General features: G+C 52.0%; 2 protein-coding genes across 2 annotated transcripts in view; one reads left to right on the top strand and one right to left on the bottom strand.

The window, feature by feature from the left end:
• Positions 1-23,049, top strand: part of LOC311426267 (uncharacterized protein) — a 95,719-nt gene that overhangs the window by 46,678 nt on the left and 25,992 nt on the right. The gene's annotated exons all lie outside the window — the stretch shown is intronic.
• On the bottom strand, positions 2,030-21,068 carry LOC311426481 (adenylate cyclase type 10-like; the record flags this gene model as incomplete). Its single annotated transcript, XM_084502856.1, has 18 exons — positions 2,030-2,085; positions 2,308-2,646; positions 2,791-3,045; positions 3,633-3,764; positions 4,458-4,594; positions 5,261-5,544; positions 5,997-6,083; positions 6,391-6,583; positions 6,814-6,967; positions 7,700-7,752; positions 8,698-8,887; positions 10,440-10,516; positions 11,045-11,166; positions 11,382-11,573; positions 12,142-12,270; positions 13,097-13,302; positions 14,528-14,632; positions 21,047-21,068. 18 exons carry the CDS (start codon positions 21,066-21,068, stop codon positions 2,030-2,032), a joined length of 2,733 nt encoding a protein of 910 aa, XP_084358982.1.

Genomic DNA, 23,049 nt, shown 5'->3' with positions numbered 1-23,049 from the left:
TGTTCTTGTGCACACCGAGACCGATAACCTGCACTTTTTGCCACCCTGAGCCAACAACCTGTCATGTTTTGACAAATGCTGTACCCTAGTGTACTTTTTGCTCATTATAATATCATTATAATACCAAAACACACCTCCATCCCAAAAGCTACCCGCCTCCAAGGTGCGACCACCCCTCACCGAGCATGCGCTCTGAATTTCTCGGAGCCTATTACTTTAAACGGATACGGGAGAACTTTACACCAATCATAACTAAGATATGCTTGACTAGAGCCACTCAAGCTCCACCTAAAAGATAGAAAATAATATAAATTGGCCCAAGAGAGAGGGGATGTTAGGGAAGATACCACCGTCAGGGGAGATACCATCCCGAGGGAATACAACATCCTTAGGGCCTCCTGACTCCTGGGATCAGTTGACGGGCTGAGCCTCTCTTCCCCCCCCCCCATTGGGACGCCTTTGGGTGAGATCTGAATACTTGCTTATAAATCTCTATAGAGTCTTTGATCCTTTTAACGTGTTTATTTCTAGGCTGCGCACCTGTAACACCTGTAACACCTGTGCATTTCATGCATGCTAGTTTGCTTTTGCAGACAGTCACTATCGCCGGCAATCCAAAAGAACCTGATTATCTGTTGCTGTAATAAACCATACTTGATTGGATTGTGATAGCTCTCATTAAGTGCAACTAGGGTAAGGGTGGTTATCCATGGTAGTTCAGTGTTCTGAATCTAACCAGACCCCCAGACGGTTAATGCGTTGTTGGTGAATGTCTGACTGGACCCCCAGATGGTTAACACGTTGTTGGTGAATGTCCGACTGGTTCAGTACCCTGAATCCGACCGGGCCTGTAACGGTTAATCAGCTACACCCCTTAACGCAACACCCATGCGTCCGAGATTACAGCAGACCTGCACAGGAAGAGGAAGCCATGCAGACATGGACCGCTTTCCCAAGCCTCTCCTCCTGCAGAGGCTGCAGAAATGTACATGGGGCTTGCTGTAACACGGACACCCCCTGCAAGAAGGTAATGCATCCAGCTCCATCTTCCAGGACATCCCTCTGCGTCACCCTGCCGCTTTACCTCCGCTTTGAGGCTGAAGAAGGTCGCCTCCTCAAAGCAGTCTAACACAGTTGCTGTCTTCCCCATGGAGTTCCTCAGGACCTCCACTTCGTTGAGCTTCATAAGGGCCTTTGAGCAAGCACACAGGCAGCAGGTGAGCATCGGTGCAGAGCCCCCGGCCAGCTCCACCCTTCCCTCTTGCCTCCTGTGGCACCTGCCTTAGGAGGGCCCACATCTCCCCACGTGATCCCTTCCCTAGCACAGTGCCCCGTGGGCTCAGAGCTCAGGCACCAAGGGAGCCTTCAGACTGCCTCCCAGGTAATGCAGCTTGTGCTGACGGGCCTGTTTCAGTGCTCCGCGTCTCTTGCTGTGGGAGAGACAAAGCGCAGGAAACAGTCCGGCTCTGCCCCCACTGTTTCTTTTGGGAGGCCCCTCAGCAGGCATGTCCTGTTGCAGTGGACTCCAGGTGCAGTGCGTGCTGGCAAGCAGGGTCACTCACCATGTAGCTGTTGGAGACGTGCAGGTAGGCAGCCGCACACTCCAGCAGGTAGTAGAAGGCTCGGGAAGCATTGCCTGTTGCCACATAGTGGTGAGCCAAAGGCACAAGCACTGATTCAATGACAGCTTCGCATTTGCAGGAACACTGGCCACCATCCTTCTCTTTGGTCCCGCTGGGCTGTGCAGTTGTCCATTTGCCCTCTGGTGGAAACCGCTCTGACGCTCTGGTCAGAGGCAGGTTGCCAGGAAAAGAAGAGAGCAAAGAGCAGATGAGCATCACCTGAAATGATCCTGCTCTCCCTACAGGTAGCAACAAAAGCCCTATTTCCTGCTGTCTCATCCCAGCTCCCACCCCACAGCCAGCCTCCTCCTCCCAAAGCTGGAGTTCCAGCCAGCAGCCAAATGGCAGAGCTCCATCTGTCTCCTCTGGAGCTCGCTCGTTTCCACAATCATCATAACCTTGTCTCCTCACCTGAACTCCTCCTCTGAGAAAGCCTGCTGCGGCTGCAGGGCATTTGCACTACCTGGGAAGAAGAGAGCATGTCAAGGGACTCTCCACGTAGCCAGGGCTAAGAGCTGCAGGCTTGCAAGGGTCCTGCCGAGCAGACCCAGGGCACAAGAGCTGTGGTGATCATCCTCGTCCCCTGGCTTATCCCTGGTGCTGGGGACCCGGTGGGCCCCAGCCCAGCCTGCATGGGCCTGGACTTCCAGAGGGAGGGGGCTCCGCAGCACAGCACACAGCCTACCCTCAGGGGTGTGAGTCCTGTCCTTCTTCAGCTGTTCTCCAGCGAGCACCAAGGCCTCCCAGCTGTGCCAGTCATCCTCGTCAGCAGAGCCCTGGCAGTTTTCCCCGTCCTGGGGACGGGGGACAGCGAAGTGGTGGAAGGCCACAAAGTCCCCTCCGTGGCAGCTCCGGCATTTGTGCGTGTGCTTCTCCAGGAAGGCAGCACACTTGCGCTGCGTGCTGGCCCTCTGTCTCTTGGGCCACAGCTCGTAGGCTGCCTCCCGCAGCAGCGGGACACAGAAGGCCAGGACGCCAGCCTGCTGCTCCATGGTCTCCTTGCTTGTAGACGGCCTCTCCACCCCTGCAAGGCAATGGATGGTGGCCTCAGCCAGAGTGGTAGAGGCATTCCCAACAGCCGCTGGGAATTTCCCTTTGCACAAAGCTGGTGGGGGAAGGCCTCCTTCAGCTACAGCACTCCTGGGTCTACGTTTCTGCCACCACTTACCGCTCCCTGCCTGCTGAGAGGTGGCCGGCCCCTCTCGAGCATCTTGGATGTCTCTGGGCACCCCTGTGTCCTTCAGCCACTTAAGGATGTTGTCACTCACAAGCATGTCCAACAAATAATTCATCTGATGCCTGGTGCAAGTGGGAAGGATGTGAGCCAGCAGCTGGGTGGTAAACACTGGCCCTATGATGGCTGCAAACTTCAAAACCATCTGCTTCTGCAGCGTGATCCGGTCCAGCTCAGCCAGCGCAATCTCTGTCAAGAAGAAGCAAAACATCTCTCTCTTTTGTGTCCCGGAGCCTGAGCTTGGAGAGTCTGGATAGTACCACCACAGGAAACAGGGTAGACTTTGGCCTCTCTTCCTCAGGATGGCACCTGCTGGGCAATTGCAGCTCAGGGGAATGTCTTCAAGATGGCTCCACTCCTCTTGCAACCACAGGCCACAAGGCCCAGGGATAAGAGAGGCTCAAGCGCACAAGCGCTCCTCCACCACGGATGGGGAGGGCACGATCCTGCGGGTACACGCGACCCATGATGCGACCTACCAGAGCTGAACTAGGCTGACGCCCAGCAGCGCACACAGAGAGCAGAGAGCGCTTTCACCACCTCAGAGCTGGACTTGGAGCTCCCCACAACTGCTGTGGGCCTCACAGCTGGCCCACAGCCCGGAGGGAGACATCTGTGCCCTTAAGCACAGAGCTCTTTCTGCTCAGACCAGAGTCGCCTTCCTGACAGGGCCCCCCAGGCTGAGAGGGTGCCTCTGCAGCATGCCGATGCCCAGCCCCTCTCTCATGTGCACCCCAGGAAAGGACCCCAGCACAGCCGCAAACTCAGCCCCTCACCTTTCAAGGCGGCCGGCAGCACGGTGGTCTCCAGGCTGACGTCTGCTCTGATGGTGCAGACCCTGCCACTGTTATTCCCAGCACTGGAGCTTGAGGTGGCTGAGACAATGGGTGAAGCCTCGACTGCAGAAGCTGGGAAGAGAGAGAGAGAGCATGAACAAGGTGGGGCAAGTCCAACCTGTCACGGTTGGGTGCGCTTCATGGCCCGCACCGAATGCGGTCAGTGAGCAGAGCAAACCGGTTTCCACTGCAATGGTTTTGTCTGCATTGCCCTTGCAACTCTTTTTCTGCCTTCGGACCAGCTGTCCAGCTGTACTGAATGAATATCCCGCAACAGAACGCAGTGGTTGCTACCTTTGACAGCACTCCCTCCCACAGCCAGGGAAATTGCCAGTGATAATCCAAAAGGCAAAGCCCATGCAGGCTATCCCCAGGGCAACAGCACTCTGCTTGGCATTGCTCTTGCAATTACTGTTACTTGGCAGTAACAATTACAAGTTACTTGGCAGTAACTTGTGTTACTGCCAAGCTTTTCAGTTCCCAGCGCCTTTGCGGGCATTTCTGGTTTTGGATTACACTTTCCCAGGTCTGACTCTCTCCTGCAGAAGGGCTTTCTTCTCGAGGGAGCTGGTGGCTTGCCAAGGTGACAGCAAGGTGTGCAGGAGCCCACACCTCAGCCAGATCAAGTTCTGTCCTGCTGCCAGATTGGACTCTGCCCAGACTCACTGGAAAGCCACAGGACACGGTTGTGCGGGGGGGGGGGGGGGGGGGGGGGAGGAAGCGACATGCAACAGCATCTAGCCAGTCCGCAACAAGAGTGCTTACCGATCAAGCCCTCCCAGTTGTCCTCTACTTTTTTGTCCTGCCTCCCAGTGCTGAACAAGAGCATGTTGTTGCGACACAGGCAGTGCAGCAGTTCCTCACAGTAATATGGGATGCCAGAGCTTCTTTGGATCAGGAACCTGGGCAGGAGCAGACCCAGCAGTGACCAACACCAGGGAAGTATGGTGCAACACAGTTCTGATGGGCGGGTGGCGAGTCACTCAGGCCTCACAGGGTAACCAGCCTCTTTGTCACAGCTACGGCTCACTTCAGAAGGGGGCGGTCCTCCTACTGGCTTGGGCGTTTGGGACCCCTGACCCTACACTGTTTGCTGGAGTCCGAGGGAAATGGTTGTGGGCAATGTCCAAAGCACAACACAGCAAGCCTGATCTTCCCTGTCCTTGGGAGCCCAGATCTGCTCTGGCAGCTGGCTGGACCCCTGCTCCTGGGAATCCCTACTGCAGCCTGGCTACATCGGTCAAAGCCTTTTTCACACCTCAGCCACGCTGAGGCTTGGGTACCCATCTCCCTCTGCTCTCCTCTCTCCTCTTCTCTCCCCTTTCCTCCCTGCCTTGCCCTTCCTCCTCTGAAACAGCAAAGGGCTGTCACTGCCCACGTGCTGCATCCTGGGAGCTGCCTATTCTTAGCTCACACCTGCTGTGGTGAGTCTTAAGGAGAAACCCAGGCCCTTGCTGGAGTCAAGGATGCTGCCAGAAGGCCCCGTGCTTCCTTTCCTGCGGGGCGACTTCCTTCCGTGGCAGCATAGGTCCAACCCCTCCAGAAGAGCTCGGTGGCCTGCAACATACCTTGCTAGATCCCTGGGGATGCTGACCACTCCAATGTCGTGGCAGACTTTCTGCACCACAGCTGCAGGTTTCAGCTCTTCCAGATGAAGACAGCTGATTCTCTGGGACGTTGTGCTGTCTGCTGCAGCTTTGAAAAAGCTCTCCGTTCTCTTGTGGCCAGGAGCTAAGCTCATGACCATAAAGAGCGTGACGCTTTGGAGCACGGGCCACATGACAGTCCAGGAGGCAGGGTCGATGAAGTGGATGTTGTCAATGACAAATATGCCAAATTCTCCTCCAAGGGTCTGAAAAAAGCAGATGGATCTGTGTGGAGTCTGGTGGATTCTCAAGTGTCCTCTAGGGGAGGAGATGTAGCCTCTCTCTCCGGAGACGGAGAATACTCAGAAGTCTCTCCCCAGCTGCTTCCCTCTTCAGAAGCTTACTGGCTTTTCATTTCTGCGAGACTTTAAGGCCTCCTCGAACATCACTTGCCCTTCTGAAGAAGGGAGTTTGGGCAAAGGAATGCAGAAGGCATCAATCCTCCTCCAGGGCACATACCCTCCAACTTAACAGGAGGCTAGCTACGAGGCATATGGGAGGGGCATGAGAGGGGCTTCTGGGAGGAGGGACTCCTGGCCCTGAAGGGCGGTGACCCTGGCACATCATCCTGTTGCCCACTCAGGCTGTTCTGATGTGGAGCCTGCAGCAGGCAGGGTTGTTTTCTTTCTCTGACCCAGGTAGAAGGAGGAACGCTCACCTTCTGTAGCACTTTCCTACAAGTCTTCTGCAACTCCCTTTTCCTTTGAGTGTCACGCATCTTGCAAACCTTGTATGGGACGGCAAACTGGACAGGAAAGCAGAGTCAGAAAGAAACATCATCCTGCGACCAGGCATGCCTATCCACCAAGCTGGACGGCAGAGCAAAGCGCCTCTGCTTTAGCATGAGGTCAGCACAAGCCTCTCTTCACTGGCCTTTCCAGGGTGCTGACCAAGACACCTGGCACAGGCACAGGACATGAAGTCACCACAGACAAGGAGCCTCCCCGGACCCAGGAATCAGAACGGGGTGCTATGAGCACTGCAACTCCCAGCCCAGCAGAACACCCAAACAACAACCAGACTACCTCAGGACGCCTCCCTCTCGCTCTCACCTTGACGAGGAAAATGTCATTGAGGAGGAAGTAACTGCTCTCTTCTATCGCCCCTTGGAGCTTGGCCTGCAGGGTGCGCTGCCGGTCCTCGCACGTTTCACCTGCCTGCAGTCCCAGGGCCTTGGCCAACAGCATACGGATGGCAGAGAAGGACTGCCTCACGTTGGCCTCGGTCAGTTCCACGGTGACAACCCTGCGGTGCAAAAGCAAAAGGCACTTGAGCTGCAGAAAAGGCCCCCAGTAGTCCACGCCTGCCAAGACAGGAGAGTTAGAGACTCACGCCGCCTGGTTCTTACTGCAAAGGAACGCAGGGTGCACAGTCCCGCGGGTGGGGGCGGAGGGCCAGGCACAGGGCAGAGGCATCACAGTCTTCCACGAACGTCAGGGGACGGGCACGGGAAGGGTCTCAAAAAACCCACTTACCTGTGCCCAGTGGCCTGGCCCAGAAAGGCCAGCTCAGTAAGTAAGTGGCTCTTTCCAGAGCCCAGAATGCCTGTGTACGCCAGGATGTGTGGCTGTCCCAAAGTCTCGTAGGCCTTCAAGCTGCGTTCAAAGAGGTCAATCTCCACCTCCCAACCTGTGAAGACCAACCAGGAAACAAGCTGTTTCAGCATGCTGAAAAGCAGGGCAGAATTCCCTTTTGCTGGCACGGCGGCTTCCCTCCACCCACATCAGCAAGCCTGCCTACACCCAGGCCTCCTTCCAAGCCCCTCATCTCATCTTTGGCACCACTGCCTTCCTTAGAGCACTAACAGAGCTGCCTGCCCACTGGCCACACAGCGCAGCTCCTAGGAGCTCTTTCCCCTCCGCTTCTCCTCCCACAGGCAACGAGATTCAGCCAGCTGGACGCAGCTCCCCACACTGATCCAGCCCAAGACTGGAGGGCACACTTTGAGGCACTGCAGGCAGCTGCGCCCAAAAGGCATGCCAAACATCTCACTGCACCCTGAGCCCCAGAGCTCTTGCCAGCACCCTGTAGCTAAGGTGGCGTCTTTGGGCCTGTTGTGGTTTTGGCTGCGATACAGCTCCTTGTCTTCACAGGAGCTTGGAGTGTGCTGTGATGTGGTGGACTTGCCACCAAAGGAACGCCAAGAACACACTGAACTCTTGCCGAGCAGTGCTGGCACAGTGTCAAGGCCTCTACAGTTTCTCATGTTGCCCCACCAGCCAGCAGGCTAGAGGAGGGAGGAAGGGAGCGAGCGGCTGTGTGGGGCTCAGCTGCCTACCAGGGTTAACCTCCAGCAAGGCGCACAGCTTTGGGCAAAGGGAAGCAGCTGGGGTTCTGAAGAGCGAGGACTTCTCTACCTACCCAGCAAGGGGCCATAGTCCGACCTCTCCTTGGTAAGACCCATGTCAAAGATGCTAGAAGAGAAGACAAAACATGAGTTTCACTTAGTTGGTCAGAAGCCAGGGAACGTAGAGCCTGCTGTGTTAGGGGAGGAGACCCTCCGCAGATAACTGCTTTTCTTTCCAGCAGCATGCTGCCCGGAGCATGCTCCCCGGCCAACGTTCGAGTGGACATGCCAGGACAGCTTCAAGCACGAAGAAGGCCAGCAGCCATGGTGGGACAGCAGAAGGTGTTGGGAGTCCCTCGCCAGAGGCCAAAACCAAAGAAATCCCAGATGGGGCAATGAAGCCAGGGTGTGCTGTTGGCTAGTAGACTGCTCTGCCACCCTGGACAAGCAAAAGAAGCCTCTTGGAAAGGAGGACCTGTGTCACTTAGTGGCTCAGGACACCAAGCACCTGGCACCTTTGGCTCTAGTCTCTTGATAGTTTTCAAGAGACAGCAACGTTAACATCCAAAAGGTCCTCCAACCCTGGCCCAGAGGGACAGCTGAGAACTGAGCAGGCAGACAGGAGGAAGAGTGGCCCAGTGGCCCACCTTTCCCCAAGGCGACATGACTGACCCAAAGCTTCCTGCACAGAAGGAGCTGGGAAAAAATTCCTCCTTGCATCAGAATGACCTCTGCCTTAGCCTTGCACATAGTGGAGCAAACACAGGGCAGGGAGGGAGCCCAGCAGAAAGCCACTTGGACAAAGCCTGCATGGCTAGCGTGCGTCTCCAAAGCCAGGACAACCTTCCGCACCCCACTGGCATCACTCCCAGCTCTCTTAGCAGCAGGAGACACAAGGGCAGAAAGGCACAAAGCAGACCCATGACAGGCCTTTGGATCTTCTTGGCCACAGGGATGGGATGTCTGTGGGAGACCAGGCTGGTCTCTTGCTGCACAGCTCCTCTTTACTGGTCAAGGTTGCACCCTTGGCTTCCCCTTGTGCCCCCATCCAGATGGCTCGGAAGACACTCACCACTTGTCGGTGATCCCCACATATTGATAGATAGGGCCGGGATCTGTAACACCTTTCAACTTTGTCTTCGGCAACTCCTTGAAGAGGTAACTGGGCAGGCGAGAGTCCTTGTAGGTGTCTTCATCACAGGACACCAGCCTGGGGTAGTGCACCATCAAGCGGGCACCCAAATTCACCTTATGGCCAATCACTGCCATGGAGAGAGAACACATTGACATGGTTAGGAAAGCAGCCTTGCCCCACCCTTCAAGGCCAAGGGCTACTTCCCCTTGTTGTCCATAGGTGCATGTCCATTGGTGCATTGCACCAATAAGCACACAGAGCGAAGATCTTTTAATTAAATAATTCATTATATAACTCTGCAGAGTCAGGTGCTTGGCGATCTTCCGCAAAGCCAGAACACCTCTGACTTGAATCACTGTTACTTATACACAGCAAACTTGTGAAAGCTATCTCTTTGGGTACTTTTGATTGGCTATTACAGCTCGCCTAACTTATGTCTCCTGAGTTTGCACATTACAGAGAAAGAGTGGGGGACAGGGGAGCGGGGACACACCAAATCCCACATTAGCATACGTTAGCATTTTGATGGGTATGCTTTTGTCCTGGTTTCAGTTAGAACAGAATTAATTTTCTTCCTAGTAGCTGGTGGAATGCTGTGTTTTGGCTTAGGATGAGAAGAGTGCTGATAATACCCCGATGTTTTAATTGTTGCAGAGCAGTGCTTATACCAAGCCAAGGACATCTCAGCTTCTTGCTCTGTCCTGCCAACGGGCAGGCTGGGGATGCAGTAAGAGCTGGGAGGGGACAGACCCAGGACAGGTGACCCAAACTAGCCAAAGGGGTATTCCATACCATCTGACGTCATGCTAAACAATATACAGGGGTGGCTAGCCGGGGGAAGGGGGCCGGACTGCTCAGGGTTAGGCTGGGCATCGGTCAGCGGGTAGTGAGCAATTGCATTGTGCATCACTTGTTTGTACATATTATTATTAGTAGTACTATTATCACCATTGTATTATTATTATTATTATTATTATTATTGTTGTTGTTGTTGTTGTTGTTGTTATTATTATTATTATTATTATTATTTTATTATATTTTATTATTATTATTATTGTTATTATTATTTTCCTGTCTTATTAAACTGTCTTTATCTCAACTCACGGGCTTCACTTTCCATTTCTCTCCCCCGTCCCAGAGAGGGAGGGGGAGGGGGAGCGAACGGCTGCGTGGTGTTTAGCTGCCGGCCGGGTTAAACCACGACAGCTTTTTAATAAGTTTACGACCCTTAATGAGCAAAAGCTTACTACAGATTAGTCTGGAGCTGTTGTGCTCCTCCTTGTTTTCACCTTTTATCCCTTATGTCCCTTGCTTCTGCTAGCTCAAGGCTACCTGTCTCTCTGTTCCCTTATTCTCTCACCTAAAAGACTATACAAGCTATAGAAATACTACACAAGCTACAGGCCTCCTTCTATTCTTCAAGGTTTCCTTGTTTTTTTTTCCCAGCTTTGAGACTACACCCTCAGGCACAGGTCAGCCCCGCAGCAGGGCAAGCGGACCCAGCGGGAACCGCAAGTCTCTGAGCCCATTCTCCCACCTCAGGTCGAGACCCGTGACATCTGGGCCGCTCCCGGCAGGCTGCAGCATATGTGTTTGCCCCAGCCTTCCCACCTCTTCATGACTGACATGCTTAAGCACACCCACGCCAGCGTCACACTCTTCAGACTAAGGTGCAGTACCTGTATGTTCGGCCCTCTCAGGATGGACACAGAAGCCGCAGAACACCGTCCCACTGGTGACCCCAATAGACATTGCCCTGGCACACAGGGAGAGAAGTGCAAATTCAGTGGAGCCCCAGGCGCAGTCCTGCTCGCCCGCTCTGCCACTTCCCACGTCTCCCCATGGCACCAACCAGTTCACCACAGCCGGTGCGTGCCTTGGGGACTTGGAGAGCTCGGGGCACCACACAGCCCACCCAGAAGAGACGTGGGGAGGGTGCACACAAGATGGCTTGGACCCTTCCCCTGAGGCCCGATGGCTGCGACCTGCAGCAGGCCACAGCCCCTCTCACTAGTGGAGGAAAGCAGGTGCTACCCACAGAGCACCTACAATGCCAGCGACTTTGAGATTAGGCCCGAGCCCTGTTCCTGGCAGGCTCTGCTTGGAGGGACTGCGCCTGTCTGCCATGAGCTAAGCCCAGGGGCCACCTGCTGCCTCTCAGGGTGCTGCCTCAATCCTGCCAGGGGCAAAGGAGGCCAAGCCAGGAGGCCACGTCTCTTGCTGGTCAGCCCCCTTGCGCTGTCCCAGGCAGCACGCATGCCCTGTAACACCGCCACACACTTACTCAAATTTCCTCAATGACGTGGAGCACGTGCTGAAGATCTGAAGAGCACTTTCCAAGGCACGGGTGCTCTCGTGATGCAGCTTTGCTCCAGACATTCCGAACACACAGAGGAATGTGCAGCCCTGCAGAGGACAGATGCAACACATCTGGTTACAGTGCTTATGGCCAGCAGCTAATGCCGTTCCATTGCAGTCACCAGGGAGACCAGTACAGCTGCAGGTCAACACAAAACCACAGAGGACTGATCCCACCAGCAAGGCAGAGCTGCTCCTCAGTCCCTCTCCACTAAACAGACACAGGCCACCCTCTGGGGGTGGGATTGCTCCCCTACGCTCACCTTATCAAACAGAAGGCCTTTGTTGATTTTGCCCTTGTGAGGACTGACGATTGCTGAAATCATCCTGTTGGCATCACAGAGGCCCCTCCAAAGATCCAGTAAGTTGGCCTCTGCAGAAAACTGCAGCTGGATAAAGAGGCTGGTGACTGGCCGTAGCTCAGACCACAGGTGCAGCGGCATATCCACGTCCAGCTGGAAGTGAAGAGCACGACAGCTTTGCCAGCCTGTTCTCCCGGCAGTTCCTCTGGGCCCGTGCCACGTACCAAGGGAGAGCAGGCATGTTGGCAATACCAGGTACTACTGGAGGAAGAGTAAGTCCTCTGCTCGGTGCAAATCGCAGGCCAGCCCGCGGCAGGCAGGTCATAGCACAGTCATAGCACAAACGACAGAGGGGAATGTTCCAGCAACACTCCATCCTGTGGCAAGTACGGACGCGAGGGGCGACCCTCTGGCACGTCCCAGGGACTTGAGCAGACTTGCCCCCTTGTCCTCACCTCGTGCCCACAGCATGTCCAGAGCAAGAGTCATGGAAAAGACAGAGGGAAGTCCACCTCCCGCCACCCGTGCCTCTTTGAGGAGCAGCACAAAATGGGCAGTTGCCTGGCACATGCGGCACCAGTAGTCCTGGCATCAGGTCCCCTGGGTTCCCGCCCCAGGGTGCTTTTTCTTCCATTTGTCTGTTTTCACGAGAGCTCCACCCATGCAATGCACACCTTCTTCTGCCCTCCCAAAATGCAGCCTCCAGCAGCAGTGGCCTTACCTTCCTGAGAGCAGCTGCTGGTATGTGCTTGTTCATCTTTGCTGCCACTGTAGGATCACTGGACATGAGCAAAGCTGGCTTTCGGTGCCCTAAGGGAAGCAAACGCAGGCCTTCACTGGCAGGACGGGACTAGAAGGGGGTTGAAAGATGGGGCTGGCACTGGGAAAAGCAGAGCAAAGATTCTTTGGCATTTCCTCCTGCTCCCCTCTGCAGCTGCTCGGCCAGAGCTGTCCCCTGGAAGGAGGGGGTGGCCGCGACAGCCTCAGCTGAAGCACAGGAGGGACAAAGGCACGAACGCTGACTGAAAGGTGGAAGAGGGCAGGGGGAGTTCCTCCCTGGAACTCTGAAGCAGGCAGGCCCCATTTTTCCAGCCAGTCACAGAACAGGGTGAAGCAGGGACTCACTTATCCTTTCCAAACGCTGCATCTTTGCGTGTTGGTCAAACTGGCCTGCAGCATCTTGGCGTTCTGATCCAGACGTTCTCCATCCTCTGAAGCTGCAGACACGCAGAACAAAAGTACTGCCGCTGGCCTCCCCAAGGAGCCCCGGGAGACACAGCCTGCCCCTCCACTCTCACTTTCCAGAGAAGGGCAGAACCTCTTGGTGCAGCAAGCCCACCTCTCTGGATTTTCAGCTGTGACAGAAGTGCCTCCTCAGAAGGACCAGAGACACGCAGGCATCACCCAAGCATGCCCCAGCTCTCAAGGACAGCTGCGCGACCCACGGGGGACATTGCTGGTGGGGCCCACACCCTTCCCATGCTTCCCTCAGCCCCTCACACCAAGCAAGCACTACCCAGAGTTACCCCTGAGATGGAAGGGCGACTGCTTCAGCTCTCTACCAACCCTTATAGCTACAACTCTCTCCACATCCAGTGCCTCAGCCTTCTAGCTGCCTCCTTCCCTCTCAGGTGCGGGTCTTCAGAGAGGCTCTAGAGGCCAACCCGTCCACCTACCTTCAGAGCCCATTTGCCACCAAGAAGCTTGGTCTGGATCTGTTCCTGCTCACACAGCTTCCAGCAGGTGGGTGAGACAATCACTTCACTTTTAACCGCAAGGTTTTGGGCCTCCATAACTTCATCCAGGGCCTGGCTGCAGATGAAGTACTGCTGATGGTACCTGTCTCCAGCAGCCAGTACGGTCATTTGCCCTGCGGAGATCCCTGGGGAGAGAGCAAGAAGCATTCAGCAGCTTTGATGATCTTCTCTGTACACACGCAAGCAACTCAGACATCCTTCTCGTGGTCAGGGGCCCCAAACTGAATGCAATATTCGAGGTGTGGGCTCACCACTGCCGTGTCCAAGAGCTATCACTTCCCTAGCCCTGCTGGCCACACTAGTTCTCATGCAGGCCAGGATGCCATCGGCCTTTCTAGAGACCCGGACACGCTGCTTGCACATGTTCAGCTGGCTGCCAAGCAGCAACCCCACATCCTTTTCTACTGGGCACATTTCCAGCCACCCTTCCCCAGGCCTATGTGGCTGAATTAGGTTGCTGTGCGCCAAGCGCAGGACCCAGCACTTAGCCTTGTTCAGTGGCATGTGACTGGACTTGGCCCAGCCTACCTCAGCAAAGCCTTCCCACCCTCAAGCCAGTCAACCATCCCGCCTAACTTGGAATCGTCTGCAAACTTACTGATGGAGGGTGCATTCAATCCCCTCCTCCCTCCTGGTCACTGATGAAAATGTTAAACAAAAAAGGCCCTAGTAGAGTGCCCTGGAGAAGGCCACTGGTGTCCAGACACCAACTGGATTGAACCTGGATTGAACTCCACTTGCTAGGATTCCTTGAGCCCAGCCATCCAGCCACTTCTTTACTCAGCAAACAGTATGTCTGCCCAAGCCCTGAGCAGCCAGTTTCTCTGGGAGAATACTGTGGGCAGCAGTGTCAAACGCTTTATAAAAAGCCAGGCAGACAATGACCAGACCCTCTCCCTCCTCTACCAAGTGGGTCACCTTGTCATAGGAGATCAGGGTAGTCAGGAGGGACCTAGCCTTCAAAATCCCATGCCAGCTGCTTCTGATCCCTCCATTGGAGGCATGTGCCATGTCACAGCACTCAGGATCACCTGCTCCGTAACCTGCCCTGATACTGACATCAGACTGACGGGCCTGTAATTCCCTGGAAAGTCCTTCCAGCCCTTCCTGTTGCCTGGAGGCACGCCTGCAGTCCACTGGGGCCTCCCTCATCACAGTGGGCAGCAGAAGAGACCTGCTGCGCTCCTCCCTCGCCACGGGATCCCCACGGCTCCCACTGTCCCCCCAGGCCACAGTGAGCTCCACAGCCCTTCCAAGGAGGCAGGAGCAGGTGGTACAGGAAGGCTGCCTCTGCCCTCCACAAGCAACCTCAGGGCCCAATATACAACAGCCTGGCAGCATGGCTCTTACCCTCCAAAATGTCGCTCATGTAGTCATTGAGCGTTTGTGCCAGCTTGTCAGCACCTCTGTCTGTGCCGCTCTGCTGGACACACTTCTCTGACAAAGCAGTGAAACCTGCAGGAAGAACAGGCAGAAATCAGGACATGTCTACGTGGGCCACAGGACCTGGCAGCCAGTCCCGTGCTGCCAAGCCTAAGCGCCTGTCAGTCGCTGCATCACAAGAGAAGTCAATCCGTGCTCTCTTTAGCCATCACAGCAGGAGTCCTCAACGGCAACAAGATAGCTGTGCCATCTATGGGCCAGGGCCCCCGAGGGCCTGGTGTGTCCCAATGGCTCGTTTCCGGGGAGGCTCTACCATGCCCAGCCCACCTGAAAAATCCGCTAAGAACAGCACTCCCACGATAACCTTGGGGATCAGGCTGTCCTAGGTGAAGTCCTCAGAAAGGAGATCGGGGAGAAGCACGCTCCTTTTCCCCATCTCAGAGTACAGGTACTTCCTCTCCCAGGCAGATGCCATGGTCAGTGCCCTGTGGTACCGGGGTACCTCAGCAGAAGACAACCATGCCCAGCTGGGAGGGAGGAGATGAAGACCCCTCAGCACCAGACGGTGCAGTGAGCCTGGGGCCTTCTTGAAGGACAGTTTGGTCTCTGCCACCATGGGTCATCACAATCACCTGGCTGTGATGTCCTTCATAGGTCATTGCTTATTGGCTGCCCTCCAGCAACACGGTGGGCTAACAGTGCCATCCTCCATAGATCAATGCCTGCTGAGCAGCAGCCACTGTGACCCCGTGCAAATATATAGAGCTACTTCTTCCTATGAGGTTATTAAAAAAAAAGAAAAAAAGTACAAATAGGTTTAAGACTGGAAGAGGGTAAAGAAAATTCATATATTCATGACAACGTTAATCACCAGAACCTTCCAGAATGGTTGCTCAGTTCTTCTGTTCTGGGGGGGAAGTTAGGGGCTGGTGGCAGGGAATGGAGGCTGCTGGTCAGTTAAGTCAGTGGACCACTGACACAACCAGAATGAAAAATGCTAATACATTAATAAAATTCAGAAATTATTCTATTCTGGCTAGAAAAGTTGTTTCATGTTGTTCCATCCATCCAAGAAGAAAGGTTGAAAACAACAAACAGTGACAACGTGAAGTTTAAGAGAAGAGATAAGGAGTGAAGGATAGAGGATGAGGATGGTAACATAAGCAGCAAACGGTGGTTAGTAATTAACCTCTTAGAAGATCACTAAAAAGGAGATATTTAAGTAGGAGATTTTTTTTGTTTTGAAAACACTGGCTTGTGCTTTTAAGGGTCACCGATTATCTGAACTGTTTGCAAGGTCACTGCTTGAAAACTGGAAAACTTGTTCAATAAAATTAACAATTCTGTATTTTGAAAATGATATGGTTTAAATATTAAACTTCATAAATGTTATAATTCGTGTATTACATTTATGAATCCAGTAGTTCTTGGTGTAGTTCTTCCAGTAGCGCTTGGTGGATGAGGGAAAGGCTGTGGATGTGGTCTACCTTGACTTCAGCAAGGCTTTTGACACTGTTTCCCACAGCATTCTCCTCAAGAAACTGGCTGCTCTTGGCTTGGACTGGCGTAAGCTTTGTAGGGTTAGAAACTGGCTGGACAGCCGGGCTCAAAGAGTCGTGGTGAATGGAGTGAAATCCAGTTGGAGGCCGGTCACTAGAAGCATTCCCCAGGGCTCGGTGCTGGGGCCGGTCCTCTTTAATATCTTCATCGATGATCTGGATGAGGGCATTGAGTGCACCCTCAGTAAGTTTGCAGATGACACCAAGCTAGGTGCGTGTGTCAATCTGCTCGAGGGTAGGAAGGCTCTGCAGGAGGATCTGGATAGGCTGCACCGATGGGCTGAGGTCAACTGCATGAAGTTCAACAAGGCCAAGTGCCGGGTCCTGCACCTGGGGCGCAATAACCCCAAGCAGAGCTACAGGCTGGGAGAGGAATGGTTGGAAAGCTGCCTGGCAGAGAAGGACCTGGGAGTCATGGTGGATAGTCGGCTGAATATGAGCCAGCAGTGTGCTCAGGTGGCCAAGAAGGCCAACGGCATCCTGGCTAGTTATAAGAAGCAGTGTGGCCAGCAGGGCTAGGGAAGTGATCGTCCCCCTGTACTCGGCCCTGGTGAGGCCGCACCCCAAGTACTGTGTTAAGTTTTGGGCCCCTCGCTACAAGGACATCGAGGTGCTTGAGCGGGTGCAGAGAAGGGCGACGAAGCTGGTGAGGGGTCTGGAGAACAAGTCCTACGAGGAGCGGCTGAGGGAGCTGGGCTTGTTCAGCCTGGAGAAAAGGAGGCTCAGGGGCGACCTTATCGCTCTCTACAGGTACCTTAAAGGAGGCTGTAGCGACGTGGGTGCTGGTCTGTTCTCCCACGTGCCTGGTGACAGGACAAGGGGGAACAGGCTAAAGTTGCGCCAGCGGAGTCTTAGGTTGGATATTAGGAAGAACTTCTTTACTGAAAGGGTTGTTAGGCATTGGAACGGGCTGCCCAGGGAAGTGGTGGAGTCACCATCCCTGGAGTTCTTTAAAAGACATTTAGATGTAGAGCTTAGGGCTATGGTTTAGTGGGGACTGTTAGTGTTAGGTCAGAGGTTGGACTCAGTGACCTTGAGGTCTCTTCGAACCTAGAAATTCTGTGATTCTGTGATAGGTCCTTAGAAACAAAGACTGTTCTGGTAACCTTACACCTTATTCTCCTTCTGAACAATCGGACAGTTTATGATCCTGAAATATGGGACCAAATTGAGGTCAAGGTGTGGGACTCTGCAACTAAATACAACAAGGTTGCAGTGGGATTGCTCGGCACCTGGCGAGCAGTCTCTGAGGCCTTAAAGAGCCATGTGGGGCCACAATCAGAAACGTGTGGTTTGCCAGATAGTGAGGGAGCTGCGGGCTCCTTTACTGATCTGACTGCTATGTCATCGGCCCCCCCACCGCTACTGCCATCGAAGGCTTTTGCTGTTACGCCCCCTGGTGACCTGGACGTGCCTTTTGACCCAGGCCTATTGGCCTTGAAAAGGAGATGGATATGTTTTTCTTCGATCTGGGAAGAACAGGATACATAAGGCCCGAAGGCCGAGTTGCTTGACAAAGCGAGACATATTGTTCAAAAGGAATGGAAAATGGTGACTGTTAAGTCATGGAACTTAAAGGATTATTTGTTACCTTTTCTGATTGTATAGGCATACTCGGGTTTAGTATGTAAAAGCAATGTTTTGTATATTTAGAATGGTTGATGTTCGTGTGTACATGTTGGTGGAGCGTAGACTCCCTGCACACCCAGCGCTGTTTGCTTACCTTTTATACATTTTATACCTTTTATACTTTTTATTAGTATAAATATTACTAAATTCAGATTGAGTTGAGACTTCATTTATAACATTACTACGCCCATGGCGTAGCAGTCGGATCAGTAAAGGAGCCCGCAGCTCCCACACTGTCTGGCAAACCACACGTTTCTGACTGTGGTCCCGCATGGCTCTTTAAGGCCTCAATGATTGCTTGCCACGTGCCAATCAATCCTGCCACAACCTTGTCATTTTTAGTAGCAGAGTCCCACACCTTGACCTCAGTTTGGTCCTATGTTTCAGGATCATAAACTGTCTGATTGTTAATAAAGGGAATAAGCTGTAAGGTTACCAGGACAGTCTTTGTTTCTAAGGCCATATGATTCCCCATGGTACGCAACTGCTTACCTTCAGCCAGAGAGGGGCAGTTGTGTGCGCAGGTCCACTTCTCTCAGCTTGAGCTTCCCTTCAGCTCAGGTGCGCTTCCTTTCAGGGACTTTCAGTATGAGCTTCTCTGAGGGGTTTGGTGAGTTTGGCTGAAGCTATCTTCATGAGGCGATCAGTTTCCTTGTTCCTGTCCTGGTCCTTGTTCCGTTAGCATGTCTCTGTTTATTCATTTTTTGTTTTTTGTCCCTGTTCTGCTAGCTTGTCCCTGCTCATTCAGATTGTCCCCGTTCTTCATATCCGTGTTCGGGCGCCATTTGTGGCAGAATGACCACACGGACACCAGGGTTCCTTTCAGGGATCAATAACTTATACTTCTGTTATAAATGAAGTCTCAACTTAATCTGAATTTAGTAATATTTATAAAACAATATTTATAAAAGGTATAAAAGGCAAGTAAAAAGCACTGGGTGTGCGGGGAGTCTACGCTCCACCAACACACACACACGAACATCAAACATTCTAAATATACAGAACATTGCTTTTACATACTAAACCCAACTATGCCTATACAATCAGAAAAGGTAACAAACAATCCTTTAAGTTCCATGACTTACTAAACTCGAGTACACCTATACGTATGTAAAATCAGAAATGATAACAAACAATCCTTTAAATTCCATGACTTAAAAGTCTCCATTTTCCATTCCTTTTGAACAATATGTCTTGCTTTAAGTTGTCAAGCAACTCAGCCTTCAGGCCTTATGTATCCCCTTCTTCCCAGACTGAAGAAAAGCATATCCATCTCCTTTTCAAGGCCAATAGGGCTTGGGGCTAAAGGCACGTGCAGGTCAGCAGGGGGCAAAAACAGCAAAAGACTTCAATGGCTGTAGCAGCAGAGGGGCCTGTTATAAATGAAGTCTCAACTCTGAATTTAGTAACATAAAAGAATATTTATAAAAGGCAAGTAAACAGCGCTGGGCACGTGGGAAGTCTATGCTCTACCAACACGCACACGCACCCATCGAACTTTCCAAATATATATAGGACATTGCTGTTACATATTTACAAGAAACCCAAGTACGCCTATACATATGGATATCCTATCCCCGCTTCATATTATAATTCTCTTTGTGGTGGTCGTTGTGGGTGAAAGGCTCACGGTTTCCCCATCACCATTAGCAACCTTTTGTTCCAGACTGCAGGAGCGGCTTTGACTGTCTCCCTCTTCTGCACATGCTCTGCCCACCACAAGGTTCCCGAAAGTAACAAAACGTGATTGCTTTTCCCGCCTTTCGTTAACCCTTGAAATCACACTAATATTATTATCATATAACATTAAACAATAAATGTTAACAGTTCTAACCAGCAATGCCCCCAGCAACTTCCGTGCCTTAACAGAGGGGAAAACAAGCAACCCCAGACGGCAGGGCGTCGCCTCAATCACCCTTCTTTGTTTCCTCTAAACTCTTTACATTCCTGATGACCTCATCCTTAAGAGTCTGATGTTATCACCAACCATGAGGCTTTCCGACCCCCATCGCTACATTCCCAAATCTCCCCCTTCTTTATTAATATCAACCATTTTTCTGACACGAATTACCACTCCATATATAACAGGCCCATGGCGTAGCAGTCGGATCAGTAAAGGAGCCCGCAGCTCCCTCACTATCTGGCAAACCACACGTTTCTGATTGTGGCCCCACATGGCTCTTTAAGGCCTCAGAGACTGCTCGCCAGGTGCCAAGCAATCCCACTGCAACCTTCTCGTTTTTAGTTGCAGAGCCCCACACCTTGACCTCAATTTGGTCCCATATTTCAGGATCATAAACTGTCTGATTGTTAAGAAGGAGAATAAGCTGTAAGGTTACCAGAACAGTCTTTGTTTCTAAGGATGTATGATTCCCCATAATGTGCAACTGCTTACCAGCGAGAGGCAGTTGTGTGCTTCTCTCAGCTTGAGCTTCTCTCCAGCTCCAGTGTGCCATTTCCAGTGACTTTCAGTACAAGCTTCTCTGAGCAGTTTGCTGAGTTTAGCCGAACCTATCTTCATGAGGCGACCAATGTGCCTGTTCCCGTCCTGGTCTCCATTCTGCTAGCCTGTTCCTTTTCATTCCTTCTTTCTGCTTCTTTATTGATGACATAACTTCATCACATCGTGTTGCCTTTTTTTTTTTTTTTTTCTTGAGGGCAGGCTCCCCTCTTATACCCTTCTCTCCACAGCAGCTCTTTTCAAAACAACTTTTCATTGGTCAAACAACTTTGCAAATAACAACAACAGCAAACACCCAGAAACTTCCATGCCTTAATGGCTGGAGAACAAGAAACTGGAGACTGCAGGGAGTCTCCTGAATCACCCTTCTTTGTTCCCTCCAAACTCTTTTATATTCCTGATGGCCTCATAGTTAAGAGTCTAGTGTTATCTCAACCACGGGGCTTTCCGACCCCCATGGCCACACTCCCACATCTCCCCCTTCTTTATTAATATCAACCATTTTCTCGACACGAATTACCACTCCATATATAACACTTCTTTCTGATGACATAACTTCAACTCTCTTTTACTGAGGACAACTTCAACTTCAACTTTACTGAGGACAGGCTCCCTTCTTATACCATTAGCTCTACAGCAGTACTTTTCCACTAACTTTTCATTGGTCAAACAACTTTGCCCAGCAACATCAAACACCCAGCGACTTTCATGTCTTAAGGGCTGGAGAATAAGCAGTCCAAGACAGCAAGGCATCTGCTGAATCACCCTCCTTTGTTCCCTCTAAACTCTTTACATTCCTGATGGTCTCATTGTTAAGAGTCCGATGTTATCACCAACCATGGGGCTTGTCAACCCCCATGGCCATACTCCCACAGAGGTGCATTGAAAACCACTTAGTAGCAGATTGCCATTATACTGCTGCTTTTGGCTGTGTTCCTAGGCTCTGGTTGCACTGCGTGGATTAGGTGTGCATAGGGAGCTGCATTAGCTCTTGCACTCCAATAGGTACTTTAAAGCAATGCAAATCCCCATATGCATGTTGCTAAAAGTCCTGGCCTACCTCTGCTAGGCTGGGCTGTGGGTGTGTAAAATGTAGGTGGTATTTGTTGGCTCCTCATCATCCCTTACTGGGGTGCAAGGCAGTCCCAGGAGCTGACCTCCTGTCATAGGGCACCACCGAGAAGGGCCTGGCTCTGCCTTCTTAACAGACATCTCTACACACTGATAAAATGTGAGCCCCGAGCCTTCTCTTCCCCAGGTGAAACAGTCCTAACTCTCTCAGCCTTTCCTTCTAGAACAGGTGCTCCGATCCCTTATTCATCTTTGTGGCCCTTTATTGGATTTTCTCAGTGTTTCCTCATCTCTCCTGTAGAAGACAGTCATCTTTGTGGCAAGGCTCCTGTTCAACTTAGGACCCCCAGGTCTTTTTCTGCCAAGCCATTTTCCAGCTGTGTTTTTCTGACCGCCTGGAGACAGGGTGCCTGGACAAGCAACATCAGCAGGTCTGTTCCCATCAGTGTCTGTGGCCACATTGCTTTTCATCATCTCATTTTTATGAACAAAAGCAGAGTGGAAAAATCCGTTCCATCACAGAGCATGCAAGGGGTCTGTCACAATCTTGCACTTGTTTGCTGAAGGAAATAGTTTTGGGTTTATATAGAGTGGACCAAAAGCCAAGCTGGTGTAGGCTGCTTCTTCCCCTTCATTTTGGCCTGTGTGGTGTAAATGCCTGAAGTAACTAGGAAAATAAAACTAACATTCACATTTTTTAAGGAAAATGTACAGCATTGAAGAGGCTTTCAGGGTAGGGCATAACTGCATTATCTGAGCGTTCCCTAGGCTCCCAACCTTAGATGCTATCGCGCTGGGGAAACTTGGTGTGCTAGCTCTAAGGAACAGCACGGAGCGTAGAGTGGAGTGGAGACACCACGGCTAGGCTCTGTAATCAGGTGGGGCCTCGATTGTTCTTGTGCACAAAGCTGCACTTTTTGCCACCCTGAGCCAACAACCTGTCATGTTTTGACAAATGCTGTACCCTAGTGTACTTTTTGCTCATTATAATATCATTATAATACCAAAACACACCTCCCAAAAGCTACCTGCCTCCAAGGTGCGACCACCCCTCACCGAGCATGCGCTCTGAATTTCTTGGAGCCTATTACTTTAAACGGAGACGGGAGAACTTTACACCAATCATAACTAAGATATGCTTGACTAGAGCCACTCAAGCTTCACCTAAAAGATAGAAAATAATATAAATTGGCCCAAGAGAGAGGGGATGTTAGGGAAGATACCACTTTCAGGGGAGATACCATCCCGAGGAAATACAACATCCTTAGGACCTCCTGAATCCTGGGATCAGTTGACGGGCTGAGCCTCTCTTCCCCCCCCCCCCCATTGGGACGCCTTTGGGTGAGATCTGAATACTTGCTTATAAATCTCTATAGAGTCTTTGATCCTTTTAATGCGTTTATTTCTAGGCTGCGCACCTGTAACACCTGTAACACCTGTAACACCTGTAACATCTGTAACACCTATAACACCTATGTATTTCATGCATACTATCTTGCTTTTGCAGACAGTCCCTATCACCGGCAATCCAAAAGAACCTGATTATCTGTTGCTGTAATAAACTATACTTGATTGCATTGTGATAACTCTCATTAAGTGCAACTAGGGTGAGGGTAGTTATCCGTGATAGTTCAGTGTTCTGAATCCTACCAGACCCCCAGACGGTTAATGCATTTTTGGTGAATGTCTGAACGGACCCCCAGATGGTTAATGTGTTTTTGGTGAATGTCTGAACGGACCCCCAGACCGTTAATGCGTTGATGGTGAAT

The sequence above is a fragment of the Aythya ferina genome, assembly GCF_964211825.1.
Source record: "Aythya ferina genome assembly, chromosome: W".
NCBI classification, from domain to species: Eukaryota; Metazoa; Chordata; class Aves; order Anseriformes; family Anatidae; genus Aythya; species Aythya ferina.
Note: the sequence above shows the minus strand (reverse complement) of the source record. Positions and strands in the feature narration are given on the sequence as shown.